General features: G+C 53.2%; 2 protein-coding genes across 2 annotated transcripts in view; one reads left to right on the top strand and one right to left on the bottom strand.

Annotated features, from left to right (window-relative positions):
• The window catches only part of LOC139266282 (uncharacterized), a 97,340-nt gene that overhangs the window by 7,984 nt on the left and 71,509 nt on the right, over positions 1 to 17,847 (bottom strand). The window contains exons 4-6 of the mRNA XM_070884109.1: positions 11,490 to 11,660; positions 3,473 to 3,532; positions 313 to 637 (exon numbers count right to left, since the gene is read on the bottom strand). Coding sequence (XP_070740210.1) covers positions 313 to 637; positions 3,473 to 3,532; positions 11,490 to 11,660 — 556 coding nt within the window. The remainder of the gene's footprint in view (positions 1 to 312; positions 638 to 3,472; positions 3,533 to 11,489; positions 11,661 to 17,847) is intronic.
• Positions 17,272 to 17,847, top strand: part of LOC139266017 (phospholipase D1-like) — a 291,725-nt gene continuing 291,149 nt past the window's right edge. The window contains exon 1 of the mRNA XM_070883772.1: positions 17,272 to 17,378. The gene's annotated coding sequence lies outside the window, so the exon portion shown is untranslated. The remainder of the gene's footprint in view (positions 17,379 to 17,847) is intronic.

Raw genomic sequence — 17,847 nt, 5'->3', positions numbered from 1 at the left:
GAAATGGCCCAGTGAGACACTCAGTTGTATTCCAGAAGGTGGCTCACCACCACCTTCTCGAGGGCAATTAGGGATGGGCAATAAATGCCGGCCTTACCCAGTGACGCCCACATCTCGTGAATGAAAATAAAAATACCCAAGCCCAATAAAAAATCTATTGATCTCGGGGGTGGGAGGGGAAACGGGGAGAGTGGGGAGAGAGGGAGGGAACGCGAGAGGGGGATGGGAGGGGACAAGAGAGAGGGAGGGGGGGGACGAGAAAGAGGAAGGGACGGGAAAGGATGTGAGGGGACGGAGTGCAATGCAGGATACGTACGCTCAGCGCTCCTGTTGCGATGAACCTCAGTGTGAGCCTGATGCAGAGGGTGAGAGAGACGGAGAAGATGGCGAGGCTGAGGAGCAGGCTGACGATGTGGAGCACCAGGTGGTAATACTCGTAGTGCAGCGGGTCAGTGCAGACCGCGGGGAGGGCGTATCGATAGGGGAACTGCACGACGTATCCCAGGTACCCCTGGCCAGAAACTCCCGCCAACGAGTAGTAGCACAATGGACCAATAAGGATGGCAGCCATCGCGACGGCAAACTGCACGGGCGAGGTGACCAGGTTCACCATGGCGATGGTGAAACCGACTCCGCGCTGTGGGGGAAATGGGAACAGATCCGTCACACACAGCGGCCCACCCAGCCACCCAGCCACCCACCCACCGACCGACACACCCACCCACCCACCTACACACCACCGACCGACACACCCACCCACCCACCCACACACCACCGACCGACACACCCACCCACCCACCCACACACCACCGACCGACACACCCACCCACCCACCCACCCACCCACCGACCGACACACCCACCCACCCACCCACCCACCCACCCACCGACACACCCACCCACCGACACACCCACCCACCCACCGACACACCCACCCACCCAGCCACCCACCCACCCACCGACACACCCACCCACCCACCGACACACCCACCCACCCAGCCACCCACCCACACACCACCGACCGCGTAACTTCCCCCACTCCCCCACTCACCTAACCTCCTTTATCACTTTCCCAACCACACTCCCCCCTCCCCCTTTCCAAGCTAAACTGCCCCAATCCCAGGGCAGGTACAGCACGGGTTAGATACAGAGTAAAGCTCCCTCTACTGTCCCATCAAACATTCTCAGGGCAGATACAACATGGGTTAGATACAGAATAAAATTCCCTCTACACTGTCCCATCAAACACTCCCAGGGCAGGTATAGCATGGGTTAGATACAGAGTAAAGCTCCCTCTACTGTCCCATCAAACACTCCCAGGGCAGGTATAGCATGGGTTAGATACAGAGTAAAGCTCCCTCTACAGTCCCATCAAACACTCCCAGGGCAGGTACAGCAGGGGTTAGATACAGAGTAAAGCTCCCTCTACACTGTCCCTTCAAACACTCCCAGGGCAGGTACAGCACGGGTTAGATACAGAGTTTAACGGGTTAGTTTAACATCTGTAGTTGGGAAAATGCTTGAAGCTATCATTAAGGAAGAAATAGCGGGACATCTAGATAGGAATAGTGCAATCAAGCAGATGCAACATGGATTCATGAAGGGGAAATCATGTTTAACTAATTTACTGGAATTCTTTGAGGATATAACGAGCATGGTGGATAGAGGTGTACCGATGGATGTGGTATATTTAGATTTCCAAAAGGCATTTGATAAGGTGCCACACAAAAGGTTACTGCAAAAGATAAAGGTACGCGGAGTCAGAGGAAATGTATTAGCATGGATCGAGAATTGGCTGGCTAACAGAAAGCAGAGAGTCGGGATAAATGGGTCCTTTTCGGGTTGGAAATCGATGGTTAGTGGTGTGCCACAGGGATCGGTGCTGGGACCACAACTGTTTACAATATACATAGATGACCTGGAAGAGGGGACAGAGTGTAGTGTAACAAAATTTGCAGATGACACAAAGATTAGTGGGAAAGCAGGTTGTGTAGAGGACACAGAGAGGCTGCAAAGAGATTTAGATAGGTTAAGCGAATGGGCTAAGGTTTGGCAAATGGAATACAATGTCAGAAAGTGTGAGGTCATCCACCTTGGAAAGAAAAACAGTAAAAGGGAATATTATTTGAATGGGGAGAAATTACAACATGCTGCGGTGCAGAGGGACCTGGGGGTCCTTGTGCATGAATCCCAAAAAGTTAGTTTGCAGGTGCAGCAGGTAATCAGGAAGGCGAATGTAATGTTGGCCTTCATTGCGAGAGGGATGGAGTACAAAAGCAGGGAGGTCCTGCTGCAACTGTACAGGGTATTGGTGAGGTCGCACCTGGAGTACTGCGTGCAGTTTTGGTCATCTTACTTAAGGAAGGATATACTAGCTTTGGAGGGGGTACAGAGACGATTCACTAGGCTGATTCCGGAGATGAGGGGGTTACCTTATGATGATAGATTGAGTAGACTGGGTCTTTACTCGTTGGAGTTCAGAAGGATGAGGGGTGACCTTATAGAAACATTTAAAATAATGAAAGGGATAAACAAGATAGAGGCAGAGAGGTTGTTTCCACTGGTCGGGGAGACTAGAACTAGGGGACACAGCCTCAAAATACGGGGGGGGCCAATTTAAAACCGAGTTGAGAAGGAATTTCTTCTCCCAGAGGGTTGTGAATCTGTGGAATTCTCTGCCCAGGGAAGCATTTGAGGCTAGCTCATTGAATGTATTCAAGTCACAGATAGATAGATTTTTAACCAATAAGGGAATTAAGGGTTACGGGGAGAGGGCGGGTAAGTGGAGCTGAGTCCACGGCCAGATCAGCCATGATCTTGTTGAATGGCGGAGCAGGCTCGAGGGGCTCGATGGCCTACTCCTGTTCCTAATTCTTATGTTCTTATGTTCTAAAGCTCCCTCTGCTCTGTCCCATCAAACACTCCCAGGGCAGGTACAGCACGGGTTAGATACAGAGTAAAGCTCCCTCTATTCTACCCGAATGACTTGCGATGCGTGTGACAGGACCTCTGTGGGAATGTGGAAGTTCTGGAACAGAACTGACAGCCTGACGACCAGTTCCCAGTCACTTGCTCACCTTTGGTCACTGGACATCCATCAAGATTGGGAGCCTTAGTTGGATTTCTTCCCCTCGGGTATTGAGAACAATTGCAGCGTCTCCGCCAAGGTCCGCGTATGAGTTTCTCAGTCTACCTGGGGTTTTGCACGGGCCCGCTGTATTGACTGAGGTACTTCACTCTCATAGAATCTGACAGCACAGAAGGAGGCCAATCGGCCCATGGTGCCTGTGCTGGCTCTTGATGTCCCCTGGTCAGTGCAGCCACAGACTCGTCCCCTCCCTGTCTCTCTGAGACCCCCTCCAGCCCTGCCAACCTCCCAGATCTCTGCGCTCTGGAAACATTGCGTGGGAACTGTTCCCAATAATACAGAGTGAAGGTCGGAAAGATCGCATTGAACGTCTGTTGATAATTACCAGAGATCGTGAGATGTGGTCTCTCTCAGCCAGCAGCACAAGTACTCCCACGATAAAGGCCTGTTGGGGAAAGGGAGACACCGGATAGCATTAACCAAGGAATGTTTGTTCAACAGCTCTATGTCAGCTGAGGCTCAGTGGTGGACACTCACGCCTCTGAGTCAGAAGGTCGTAGGTTTGAGTCCCACTCCAGGGGCATCAGCACATTATTCAGGCTGACACTCCCAGTGCAGTACTGAGGGAATGCTGCACTTTCGGAGGGGCAGTACTGAGGGAGTCCTGCACTGTCAGAGGGGCAGTACTGAGGGAACGCCGCACTGTCAGAGGGGCAGTACTGAGGGAGTGCTGCACTGTCGGAGGGGCAGTACTGAGGGAGTCCTGCGCTGTCGGAGGGGCAGTACTGAGGGAACGCTGCACTGTCAGAGGGGCAGTACTGAAGGAACGCCGCACTGTCAGAGGGTCAGTACTGAGGGAGTGCTGCACTGTCGGAGGGGCAGTGCTGAGGGAGCACCGCACTGACGGAGGGGCAGTACTGAGGGAGCGCCACACTGTCAGAGGGGCAGTGCTGAGGGAGTGCTGCACTGTCGGAGGGGCAGTACTGAGGGAGTGCTGCACTGTCGGAGGGGCAGTACTGAGGGAGCGCTGCACTGTCGGAGGGGCAGTACTGAGGGAGCGCTGCACTGTCGGAGGGACAGTACTGAGGGAGCGCTGCACTGTCGGAGGTGCCGTCTTTCGGATGAGATGTTAAACCGAGGCCCCGCCTGTCCCCTTAGGTGGACGTAAAAGATCCCATGGCCAATATTTTGAAGAAGAGCAGGAGAAGTTGTACTTGGTGTCCTGGGTTGGCTGTAAAGTATTTGGTACATCCTGAGATCGTGAAAGGTGCTTTCTTTTAATATAGTGGGTGGATTCTCTCCCTATTTGGCAGTAATATGTCCTTACTACACAGTATAAATGCACACGAGGCCCATGGTTGAGAGAAAGTCAGTCTGTGACCTGTCCTTTATTTCATAGCACTCAGGTGCTGGAAGTGGGTGGAGCTTCCCCTTTTATACCTGAAGGTCCAGGTTAGGAGTGTCTCCCACCTAGTGGTCATTGTTCTCACAGTGTACAACTTAGGTCAGATTATACATGGGTTACAATGCTGGTTGAATACATGACATCACCAACCCCCACACAGTCTTATTGGGATCACAGGTTGAGTCTCTCTGGTGGTTTACGCTCCCTTGTAGAGCGCCTGAGTTGGGGCTCCGGTTGTTGGGCGCTGGCCTGAGTGTCTGCTGTTTGCAGTGCCTCAGGCCTGTCTGGACTGCCCACAGTGACTGGGCTCTCCTCCCTTTGGTTCTGGTGTTCGGTCACCTGTGGTGGAGTGAACTCTATATCGTGTTCTTCCTCTGCTTCTTCTATGGGGTTGCTGAACCTCCTTTTTGTTTGATCCACATGTTTGCGGCAGATTTGTCCATTGGTAAGTTTAACTACCAGAATCCTATTTCCCTCTTTGGCAATCACAGTGCCTGCGAGCCATTTGGGCCCTGCAGCGTAGTTGAGGACAAAAACAGGGTCATTTACATCAATACATCGCGCCCTCGCATTCCTGTCATGGTAGTCATATTGTGACTGGCGCCTGCTCTCGACAATTTCTTTCATGGTGGGGTGTATAAGGGATAACCGGGTTTTGAGCATCCTTTTCATTGGTAGCTCTGCAGGTGGAACCCCTGTGAGCGAGTGTGGTCGGGATCTGTAGGCCAACAGGAGGCGTGATAAGTGGGTTTGTAGGGAACCCCCTTGGATTCTGAGCATCCCCTGTTTGATTATCTGCACTGCTCGTTCTGCCTGGCCGTTTGAGGCCGGCTTGAACGGTGCCGTTCTGACATGGTTAATTCCATTGCCTGCCATGAAGTCCTGGAATTCAGTGCTTGTGAAGCACGGACCATTGTCGCTGACCAAGATGTCCGGTAGACCGTGGGTGGCGAACATTGCCCGTAGACTTTCTACCGTGGCAGAGGATGTGCTTGAATTTAAAATGTCACACTCGATCCATTTGGAGTAGGCGTCTACTACAACCAAAAACATTTTCCCCATGAAAGGACCTGCACAGTTCACATGGATGCGTGACCAAGGCTTGGCGGGCCATGGCCAGGGGCTAATGAGGGCTTCCCTGGGTGCATGGCCCAGCTGAGCACACGTGTTGCACCTGCGAACACAAAGTTCCAGATCTGCGTCTATCCCTGGCCACCAAACGTGTGACCTGGCAATTGCCTTCTTCGTGACAATGCCCAGGTGCCCATTGTGGAGTTCTCTGATGAACACCTCTCTGCCCATCTGGGGCATGACTACGTGGTTTCCCCACAGTAGGCAATCGGCCTGAATCGAGAGTTCATCCTTGCGCCTGTGAAATGGTTTAAATTTCTCAGGGCATGCCCTGTACGTGGCTGCCCAGTTCCCATTCAGGACACATTTCTTGACTAGAGACAATAGCGGGTCTCTATTTGTCCAGACTTTAATCTGACGGGCTGTCACGGGTGAGCCTTCGCTTCTGAAAGCTTCAACAGCCATGACCATCTCAGCAGCATGCTCGGTAGCCCCCTCAGTGGTGGCTAGTGGGAGCCTGCTGAGTGCATCGGCGCAGTTTTCGGTGCCCGGTCTGTGCTGAATTGTGTAGTCATAGGCGGCTAACATGAGTGCCCACCTCTGTATGCGGGCCGATGCATTTGCATTTATGGCCTTGTTGTCGGCCAAAAGGGACGTTAGGCGTTTGTGATCTGTCTCCAGCTCAAATTTCCTGCCAAACAGGTACTGGTGCATTTTCTTTACTGCATATACACATGCGAGCGCCTCCTTTTCTACCATCCCGTAGCCCCTTTCTGCCTGGGGCAGACTTCTGGAGGCATAAGCTACCGGCTGTAACTGACCCTTGACATTGACATGCTGCAACACACACCCGACACCATAGGACGACGCATCGCACGTTAACACAAGTTTCTTACATGGGTCATATAGCGTTAACAGATTGTTGGAACGTAACAAATTGTGTGCTCTATTAAAAGCCCTTTCCTGGCTGCTCCCCCAGACCCATTCGCGATCTTTGCGTAGGAGCACGTATAGCGGCTCTAGCAGTGTGCTCAATTTGGGAAGAAAGTTATCAAAATAGTTCAGGAGCCCCAGGAATGAACGCAGCTCCATCGTGTTACGGGGTCTGGGTGCTCTCTGGATCGCTTCCGTCTTGGACGCAGTAGGGCTGATCCCGTCTGCTGCTACCCTCATCCCCAGGAATTTTACCTCTGGAGCTAGGAAGACGCACTTCGCCTTTTTCAGTCGCAGCCCATCCGGTCCAGTCTGCGTAGCACCTCCTCCAGGTTGTGGAGGTGTTCTTCAGCATCGTAACCCGTAATGAGGATGTCGTCCTGAAAAACCACCGTCCCTGGAATCGACTTGAGGAGGCTTTCCATATTTCGTTGGAAGATCGCGGCGGCCGAGCGAATCCCGAACGGACATCTGTTGTACTCCAACAACCCCTTGTGTGTCGTGATGGTGGTCAGCTTCTTCGACTCACTCGCCAGCTCCTGGGTCATGTAAGCTGAGGTCAGGTCCAATTTTGAAAAAAGATTGCCACCGGATAGCGTTGCAAAGAGGTCCTCCGCTCTCGGTAGCGGGTACTGGTCTTGGAGTGACACCCGATTGATGGTGTCCTTGTAATCGCCACATATCCTGACCAACCCATCCGCCTTGAGCACCGGCACAATCGGGCTCGCCCAGTCACTGAATTCGACTGGCGAGATGATGCCTTCCCTCAGCAGGTGGTCCAATTCGCCTTCTATCTTTTCCCGCATCACGTACGGCACCGCTCTGGCCTTATGGTGTACTGGCCTGGCGTCCGGGTTTATGTGAATCACTACCTTGGCCCCCATGAAAGTGCCAATGCCGGGTTGAAATAATGAGTCAAATTTGTCCAGGATCTGTGAGCATGATACTCGCTCTACAGAGGAAATTGCATTGACATCGCTCCATTTCCAGTTCATGACAGCAAGCCAACTCCTCCCCAGTAGTGCGGGACCGTCCCCTGACAATCCAGAGTGGCAACCTGTTCTCCGAATCTCAGTGGGTCACGACTACCGTGGCGCTGCCTAGCACCGGAATTATCTGCTTTGTGTATGTCCGTAGCTGTGCGTCAATCGGCGATAATTTTGGCCTCCTGGCCTTGGACGTCCACAACTTTTCGAACTGTTTGATAGCCATCAGGGACTGGCTGGCCCCCGTGTCTAGCTCCATTGATACTGGGATGCCAGTGAGGAGCACTTTCATCATTATCGGTGGCGTCCTGATGTATGAACTGTATACGTGCTCCACATGAACTCTCTGAACTTCAGCTTCCAGCGATTTCCCCCAGCGTTCATTTCTGCAATTTCTGCAGGTATTTTGCTCACCTCTGTAAACTCCGGCTGAGTGTGTGCCTCCACGCCTCCAACATGAGCTGCTGTTGGAAACAAAAGGTTCCTTGCCAGTCGATCATCCCTGACTGCCCCTGTTATTGCTAGTGGCCATGCTCGCGTGGTTTAAATCCCAGTTTCTTGTCGCCATTGATAAGTCCTTACTATACAGTAAAAATGCACACGAGGCCCATGCTTGAGAGAAGGTCAGTCTGTGACCTGTCCTTTATTTCATCGCACTCAAGTGCTGGAAGTGGGTGGAGCTTCCCCTTTTATATCTGAAGGTCTAGGTTAGGAGTGTCTCCCACAAGTTCACCACCTAGTGGTCATTGTTCTCTCAGTGTACAACTTCGGTCAGTTTATACATGGGTTACAATGCTGGTTAAATACATGACGGGCAGGATCCCAATGAGAATGGAAGAAATCTTTCTGCCACCTCACCATTCGACCTTGTGACAGAGCCCCCGCCCCCCACTGAGCCATGACTGACGCCATGCTTCAGGACCACATTAATATTCATATTTCAAAGTACTTTAGAAGCATGCAGCATTTAATATTGCAGGGTTACAGTGCTGCAGCGCTTATGTTACTGCACGGCTAATCCAGAGAACACAAGCTCAAATCACACCCAGCAGTTCGAGAATTTGAATTCAGTTTTGAAAATCTGTAAATAAAAAGCTGGGCCCAGTAAAAGTGACCATGAAGCTGTCGGATTGTCGTAAAAACCCAACGGGTTCACTAATGGCCCTTGAGGGTAGGAAACCTGCCATCCTTACCTGGTCTGGGCCTATATCGGCTGCCTCATTTCCTGCATTGCAACAATATTTTCTATGTTTCTATATTCAAAAAGGAGTTAGATGTAGTCCTTACTACTAGGGGGATCAAGGGGTATGGCGAGAAAGCAGGAAGGGGATACTGAAGTTGCATGTTCAGCCATGAACTCCTTGAATGGCGGTGCAGGCTAGAAGGGCCGAATGGCCTACTCCTGCACCTATTTTCTATTTTCTATGTTTCTATTACACTCCAAAAGTACTTCATTGGCTGTAAAGCGCTTTGAGACGTCTGGTGGTCGTGAAAGGCGCTATAGAGATGCAAGTCTTTCTTTCTTTCTTTCTTTCTTTCTTTCTGTTAAGTATTGATGCTTGGGGTCACCAGACACCAGGGGGCGCCACTGTCGGAGGTCATCGGGCTGTATGCACGTGTGCGCGGTCACTGGTATATAAGCGCGGGTACTATGTCACGCAGGTACTTTGGGCGTGAATAAAGATGGATCAGGTTTACACCTGAGGCCGTTTACAGTAACAAGACTCTTGAGTCATTACAATTGGCGACGAGGTAACTTAAGAACCTTCGCATGTACAATGGGCATATTGGAATTCTGGAGAGATTCGCGGAGGGCGAGGATTGTGCAGATTTTATCGAACACCTGGATTACTATTTTGTGGTCAACAAAATGGAGGGAGAGGCTGACGCAGTTAGGCTTTTATTTGCTTTTGTCAAAGAGTACTTCGTTGGCTGTAAAGCACTTTGGGATGTCCTTAGGCCATGAAAGGCATTATATAAATATGAGTCTTTCTTTCTTTCTTTCTTTCTTTCTTTCTTTCTTTCTTTCTTTCTTTCTTTCTTTCTTTCTTTCTTTCTTTCTTTCTTTCTTTCTTTCTTTCTTTCTTTCTTTCTTTCTTTCTTTCTTTCTACATGTGACTACAGTCCCACACCAATGTGGTCGACACTTAACTGCCCGACCATCATCATCATCGGCAGTCTCTCGAAACCGAGGAAAACTTGCTTCCACTCTAAAAGTGAGTTCTCAGGTGACTGTACAGTCCAATACGGGAATTAGTCTCTGTCACAGGTGGGACAGCCAGTGGTTGAAGGAAAGGGTGGGTGGGACAGGTTTGCCGCACGCTCCTTCCGCTGCCTGTGCTTGGTTTCTGCACGCTCTCGGCGATGAGACTCGAGGTGCTCAGCGCCCGCCCGGATGCGCTTCCTCCACTTAGGGCGGTCTTTGGCCAGGGACTCCCAGGTGTCGGTGGGGTTATTGCATTTTATCAGGGAGGCTTTGAGGGTGTCCTTCAAACGTTTCCTCTGCCCACCTGGGGCTCGCTTGCCGTGTAGGAGTCCCGAGTAGAGTGCTTGCTTTGTGTCAGGCATGTGAACAATGTGGCCCGCCCAACGGAGCTGGTCGTGTGTGGTCAGTGCTTCGATGCTGGAGATGTTGGCCTGAGCGAGAACACTGATGTTGGTGCGACTGTCCTCCCAGTGGATTTGCAGGATCTTGCGGAGACATCGTCGGTGGTATTTCTCCAGCGATTTGAGGTGTCTGCTGTACATGGTCCACGTCTCTGAGCCATACAGGAGGGCGGGTATCACGACAGCCCTGTAGACCATGAGCTTGATGCCAGATTTGAGGGCCACGAAAACTCTCTTCCTCTGGCGGCTGAAGGCTGCACTGGCACACTGGAGGCGGTGTTGAACTTCGCCGTCAATGTCTGTCCTTGCTGATAATAGGCTCCCGAGGTATGGAAAGTGGTCCACGTTGTCCAGGGCCGCGCCATGGATCTTGATGACTGGGGAAGCCTAGGACATAGGAACAGAAGCAGGCCATTCAGCCCCTTGAGCCTGTCCCACCATTCAATCAGATCCCGACCGACCTGTACCTCAACTCCATTTACCCACCTTTGCTCCGTATCCCTTTTGTCCTAACCCGACAAACATCTCTCCATCTCAGTCTTGAAAATAACTGAGGCTGCATTTTAATGGGGAAGGCGGGTTGAGGGTGGGGGAGGGGCAGTCAGGAAACCCAGTGCCTGCTTTGCCTGGGAAGCCTCTTGGGAGGCAGGCTGGAAGATGGAGAGGCAGGCTGGCTCCAGGCAGGTAGGCCTGTGGCACTGGGCCGCACAGAGGGGAGGGCGAGGGGTGGAACGGATCACATGGAGGTCGTGGCCGGAGGGGTTCGAGGGATCGGAGGCCGGGAGAAGCTCAGAAGGCAGGGTGGGGGGGGGTGGGGGGGTCCATAGACGATCGGGGGCTGGAGGAGCAGCATGGGGAGGGCCAGAGGCGGGTGTGGGGTGGGGTGGGGTGGGATGGGGTAAGGGGGGTGGTGATCGGAGGCCTCGTGGTGGGGGTGCGTCTCCGATCACCGGGGGTGGGGTTAGGCAGGGACTCTGGATCCAGGAGCTGGGTGTAAAAGCACTCACCTCCTGCACGCAGCAGTCCTCACCTTGCTGTAGCAGGCGAGCTTTTCGTGATGTACCAAACCCGGCCCGCTAAAGTTAATCCCATAATGGAGGTCATAGAAGAGGCTCCCGACATCATTAAAGTATCTAAATTAACGTCCTGCCTCCTGGCAGTCTTTTGAGAGGAGAAGTTGTATCAATATATCGGCCGTTCCTTCATCGTTGCTGGGTCAAAATCCTGGAACTCCCTCCCTAACAGCACTGTGGGAGTGCCTTTACCACACGGACTGCAGTGGTTCAAGATGGCGGCTCACCACCACCTTCTCAAGGGGCAATTAGGGATGGGCAATAAATGCCGGCCCAGCCAGCGACGCCCACATCCCAGGAATGAAATAAAAAAGTTTTTTTCCCTACCACAGCTCCGTTCCAGATGGGACAAGCTATCCTGACGCTCCATCCGGCAAACCAGGGCTTGTAGGAAAACACTGGGAAGAAGGCAATGATTCCCAAGAAAATGGAGATGATTCCCAAGGTGAGGAGAGCCCTGCCAAGGTGCAGGTATGAGTGTTTCATGTCCCTCTGCTCCTTATGGAGGTGGATAATCTGCTCAGTCACTGCGCTGTGTGTTTATAGCCTGGTGCACCATGGCAATGGTCAGCTGGTACATAGGTCCTCACAGCTCACTGCACCATGGTGATGGTCACAGGTCCTCACAGCTCACACCACCATGGCAATGGTCAGCTGGTACATAGGTCCTCACAGCTCACTGCACCTTGGTGATGGTTATAGGTCCTCGCAGCTCACTGCACCATGGCAATGGTCAGCTGGTACATAGGTCCTCACAGCTCACTGCACCATGGTGATGGTTACAGGTCCTCGCAGCTCACTGCACCATGGCAATGGTCAGCTGGTACATAGGTCCTCACAGCTCACTGCACCATGGTGATGGTTACAGGTCCTCGCAGCTCACTGCACCATGGCAATGGTCAGCTGGTACATAGGTCCTCACAGCTCACTGCACCATGGTGATGGTTACAGGTCCTCACAGCTCACTGCACCATGGCAATGGTCAGCTGGTACATAGGTCCTCACAGCTCACTGCACCATGGTGATGGTCACAGGTCCTCACAGCTCACTACACCATGGCAATGGTCAGCTGGTACATAGGTCCTCACAGCTCACTGCACCTTGGTGATGGTTACAGGTCCTCGCAGCTCACTGCACCATGGCAATGGTCAGCTGGTACATAGGTCCTCACAGCTCACTGCACCTTGGTGATGGTTACAGGTCCTCGCAGCTCACTGCACCATGGCAATTGTCAGCTGGTACATAGGTCCTCACAGCTCACTGCACCATGGTGATGGTTACAGGTCCTCGCAGCTCACTGCACCATGGCAATGGTCAGCTGGTACATAGGTCCTCACAGCTCACTGCACCATGGTGATGGTTACAGGTCCTCGCAGCTCACTGCACCATGGCAATGGTCAGCTGGTACATAGGTCCTCACAGCTCACTGCACCATGGTGATGGTTACAGGTCCTCGCAGCTCACTGCACCATGGCAATGGTCAGCTGGTACATAGGTCCTCACAGCTCACTGCACCATGGTGATGGTCACAGGTCCTCGCAGCTCACACCACCATGGCGATGGTCACAGGTCCTTGCAGCTCACACCACCATGGCAATGGTCAGCTGGTACATAGGTCCTCGCAGCTCACTGCACCATGGTGATGGTCACAGGTCCTCGCAGCTCACTGCACCATGTGATGGTCACAGGTCCTTGCAGCTCACACCACCATGGCGATGGTCAGCTGGTACATAGGTCCTCACAGCTCACTGCACCATGGTGATGGTCACAGGTCCTCACAGCTCACTACACCATGGCAATGGTCAGCTGGTACAAAGGTCCTCACAGCTCACTGCACCATGGTGATGGTCACAGGTCCTCACAGCTCACTGTACCAAGGCGATGGTCACAGGTCCTCGCGTCTCACTGCACCATGGCGATGGTCACAGGTCCTTGCAGCTCACTGCACCATGGCGATGGTCAGCTGGTACACAGGTCCTGACAGCTCACTGCACCATGGCAATGGTCAGCTGGTGCACAGGTCCTCATAGCTCACTGCATCATGGCGATGGTCAACTGGTATACAGGTCCTCACAGCTCACTGCACCATGGCGCAGGTCACAGGTCCTTGCAGCTCACTCCACCATGGCGGTGGTCAGCTGGTACACAGGTCCTCGCAGCTCACTGCACCATGGTCATGGCCACAGGTCCTCGCAGCTCACTGCACCATGGCGATGGTCACAGGTCCTTGCAGCTCACTGCACCATGCGATGGTCAGCTGGTACACAGGTCCTCACAGCTCACTGCACCATGGCGATGGTCAGCTGGTGCACAGGTCCTCACAGTTCACTGCACCATGGCGATGGTCAACTAGTACACAGGTCCTCACAGCTCACTGCACCACGGTGATGGTCAGCTAGTACACAGGTCCTCGCAGCTCACTGCACCATGGCGCTGGTCACAGGTCTTTGCAGCTCACTCCACCATGGCAGTGGTCAGCTGGTACACAGGTCCTCGCAGCTCACTGCACCATGGCGATGGTCAGCTGGTACACAGGTCCTCGCAGCTCACTGCACCATAACAATGGTCACAGGTCCTCTCAGCATACTGCACCATGGTGATGGTCACAGGTCCTCACAGCTCACCGCTTCATGGGGATTATCAGCAGGTGTTGCGGGGTTGTGAGGATCAGGTGTCAGGAGGAAGAGCAGGGGGGAGTGGGACTAATTGGAGAGGTCTTTCAAAGAGCCGGCTGAGGCCCGATGGACCGAATGACCTCCTTCTGTGCTGTATTATTCTGTGATTCAATGAAATATTTAAGTGAACATTAGGAGGCCAAAATTCTACATTCAAAGCCCTCCCACTGTACCTCCTGCAGTGGCCATTAGGTGGTGCTGCAGTGTAACAATGGACAGAACAGCAATTGAAAATCACATCGACATAATCTGCCCAGTTCTCCTTGGAATTCCCAATTCCCCCCATTCCCGGTCGAACAGTGTCGCAGGCTTTGTTGCCACAGCCATTCTTTACCTGCTGGCTATTGGGCCATGGGGGGCACCACAGTTTTGATCGATCTGTCCGATCCTGACATTCAAAGGTACCTGCATTGACCAGAAAGTGTCGCGAGGCCAGTTTTAGCTCCCCTGCTGCTGCCTTGGCTGGCTCAGTGGGTCTCACTCTCTCGTCTCTGAGTCAGAAGGTCGTGGGTTCCAGCCCAACTCTGGAGACATGAGCACAAAAATCCAGGCTGACACTCCCAGTGCAGTGTTGAGGGAACGCTGCACTGTGAGAGGTGCCGTCTTTCGGATGTCTCGTTAAACCGAGGCTCCGTCGGCTCTCTCAGGTGGACGTAAAAAATCCCATTGGCCACTATTCGACGAAGAGCAGTGGAGTTCTCCCCGGTGTCCTGGCCAAGATTTATCCCTCAAGTAACGTGGCAAAAAAACAGCTTATCTGGTCATTATCACATTGTTTTCACATCTGCAATTTCCTCGTCTAATTCTTTAAAATCCCTGGGGTGGAAAGCATCAGGTTCTGGGGGTCTCGTTATCTACAGTCCCCTTATTTTCTCCATCACCATTAAAAAATAATTATATGAGGTTTGCCCCCGTGACTTATTTTTAGGTTTCCATGCACTGAGGGTATTTTGTCCTCCTCCTGTACTGTGAAAATAGGTACAAAGTCCCCATTTAACAAGCCTCTACTTCCTTATTATCCATTATAGTCGTACCTGCATCAAGGGCCCACATTCTCCTTTACGGCTCTCATTCTCTTCATATATTAATAAAATCTTTTGCCACATCCAATGGGAGCACAGGTCGGAGTTGGCGCCTCGATACAGATTCACAGACCCGGCACCTGTTCACACAGGCTCACTGCACAAACAGTCAGCTTCGAAACATCCTCGGGCATCCCAGACCTTCTCAACAGAGGGTGCCACCTGTCAGTGGAAGCCCAGTCCGTCCTCCCCAGTTACAACACCAGATTTTTAGGAACAATTAAGATGGTATTGCCTCAAAAAGTTTTTCATAGACTGACTCCACCGATCCACCTTGTCCCAATCTCCCCCAACCCCACCGACCCATCTTGTCCCCATCTCCCTCAACCCCACCGACCCACCTTGTCCCCATCTTCCCCAACCCCACCGACCCACCTTCTCCCCATCTCCCCCAACCCCACCGACCCATCTTGTCCCCATCTCCCCCAACCCCACCGACCCACCTTCTCCCCATCTCCCCCAACCCCACCGACCCATCTTGTCCCCATCTCCCCCAACCCCACCGACCCACCTTCTCCCCATCTCCCCCAACCCCACCGACCCACCTTCTCCCCATCTCCCCCAACCCCACCGACCCACCTTCTCCCCATCTCCCCCAACCCCACCGACCCATCTTGTCCCCATCTCCCTCAACCCCACCGACCCACCTTGTCCCAATCTCCCCCAACCCCACCGACCCATCTTGTCCCCATCTCCCTCAACCCCACCGACCCACCTTGTCCCCATCTTCCCCAACCCCACCGACCCACCTTCTCCCCATCTCCCCCAACCCCACCGACCCATCTTGTCCCCATCTCCCCCAACCCCACCGACCCACCTTCTCCCCATCTCCCCCAACCCCACCGACCCATCTTGTCCCCATCTCCCCCAACCCCACCGACCCACCTTCTCCCCATCTCCCCCAACCCCACCGACCCATCTTGTCCCCATCTGCCCTAACCCCACCGACCCACCTTCTCCCCATCTCCCCCAACCCCACCGACCCACCTTGTTCCCATCTCCCCCAACCCCACCGACCCACCTTGTTCCCATCTCCCCCAACCTCACCGACCCACCTTGTCCCCATCTCCCCCAACCTCACCGACCCACCTTGTCCCCATCTCCCCCAACCCCACCGACCCACCTTGTCCCCATCTCCCCCAACCCCACCTACCCACCTTCTCTTTTTTCGGCTGAATTTCGCCATTGGGGGTGGGGGGTCGGGGGTGATGGCATCGGCAGTGCGCGCTCTGATGATGCACATCGGACGGATCGGCAGTGGCGGAGAGTTGGGGGGAGGAGCGTGGCTGCCGATTTCTGACAGTAACAGGCCTTAAGGGAAGGGGCAATTTTGGTCCCTCTGTGTCTCAGGTGTGACCTTTCTTCTTCCGATTCCTCCCTCTTGTCACCCACACAATACATCACTTCTCTCATTCAGCCCTCTCCCGATCTGCGCTGAAGCACGATAATTGCTTGTCCCGTGGGCCAGTGACTCCCACTGGCCTCGAAATGAGTCCTGACTCAGTCTCCATCCTGCAAAAGTGCCACTGAAAGCCCCTCAAAGCTTCATGCTGCGGTCTGGTGGGATCTTCCTGTGCCAGCCCAGGTTTGTGAGGGAACGGCCTCCGAACAACAGCATGTCACAGATACGTTTCATTCTGTCCCTCTGTGTACGTGTGCGGTTGTTGATTTCCTCTCTCTCTTCCCCTTTTGCTACCTTCCTTTTTCTGAAAGGCAGTTATTCTGTAATACCTTCCAGTTATTTGGAAATCTCCACGCGGCAAAATGTCCACTCGCTCTGGGGTGGGGTGGGGGGACGGGGTTAAGGGGTTGGGACGTGGTAGGGTTGGGGGTGGGGTTGCGGGGTGGGTTGGGGAGGGGTGGGGGCATGGGTGGGGTTAGGGTGGGCGGTGGGGTGGGGTTGGTGGGTGGGGGTTGGGTTTGAGGGTGGGGTGGGGGGTGCAGTTGGGTTTGGGGGTGGGGTTGGGTTTGGGGGTGGGTTTGGGGGTGGGTTTGGGTTTGGGGGTTGGTGGGGGACGTTACTCTTGTGGTCTCTGGTTTGCACAGAAAGATCCCACCCACCAGATTGAACCGGGGGGGGGGGGGGGGGGGGTGGTTTAACATTGGAACAAGTGAGTTGTTGGGACACTGTCCAGGCACATTGAATGGCTAGTGGGAGTTTCTGGCAACACAGAAGGACTGCGAGAAAGGAAAAAATGGATCTGGGCCTAAGTGACAGCTCCACCCACAGGATAAACACAAGCCGCGATATTTGGGAAGCTGAGTTTGACCTGCAGGCGACCTGTGTATCCGGCAGCCTTGGTCCTGTTGCAAGATCAGCTTCATTTTCGAACTTAACTCGTTAAGGAGCAAGTAGGCGACGGATATATCGCTGGGCACAGGCACGATTCAAAGATTTTGTATTTTAGAAGTTGCTTTTCAAAGCCTACCACTTCTGGTGCTGCTTATTCCTTCCTGAGGTAGGTACCTTCTCATCCTTCAATAGAGCAACAATGCGCATTTATATAGCGCCTTTAACATAGTAAAACCATCCTAAGGTGCTTCACAGGAGCGATTATCAGACAGAAATTCGACACCGAGCCACAAAAGGAGATATTAGGACAGGTGACTAAAAGCTTGGTAAAAGAGGTAGGTTTTAAGGAGTGTTTTAAACGGGGAGAAAGAGATAGAGGGGTTTAGGGAGGGAGTTCCAGAGCTTAGGGTCCAGGCAGCTGAAGGCGCGGTCGCTGATGGTTGAGCGATGAAAATCGAGGCCAGAATTGGAGGAGCGCAGAGATCTCGGGGGGTTGTGGGGCTGTAGGAGATTACAGAGATAGGGAGGGGGCGAGGCCATGGAGGGATTTGAAAACGAGGATGACATTTTTTAATCGAGATGTTGCCGGACCCGGCGCCAATGACTTGGTGCGAGTTAGGACACGGGGCAGCGAG

Source organism: Pristiophorus japonicus, chromosome 6 (assembly GCF_044704955.1).
Source record: "Pristiophorus japonicus isolate sPriJap1 chromosome 6, sPriJap1.hap1, whole genome shotgun sequence".
NCBI lineage: Eukaryota > Metazoa > Chordata > Chondrichthyes > Pristiophoridae > Pristiophorus > Pristiophorus japonicus.
The sequence above is the reverse complement of the archived record's forward strand: the minus strand, read 5'-3'. Positions and strand labels throughout refer to the sequence as shown.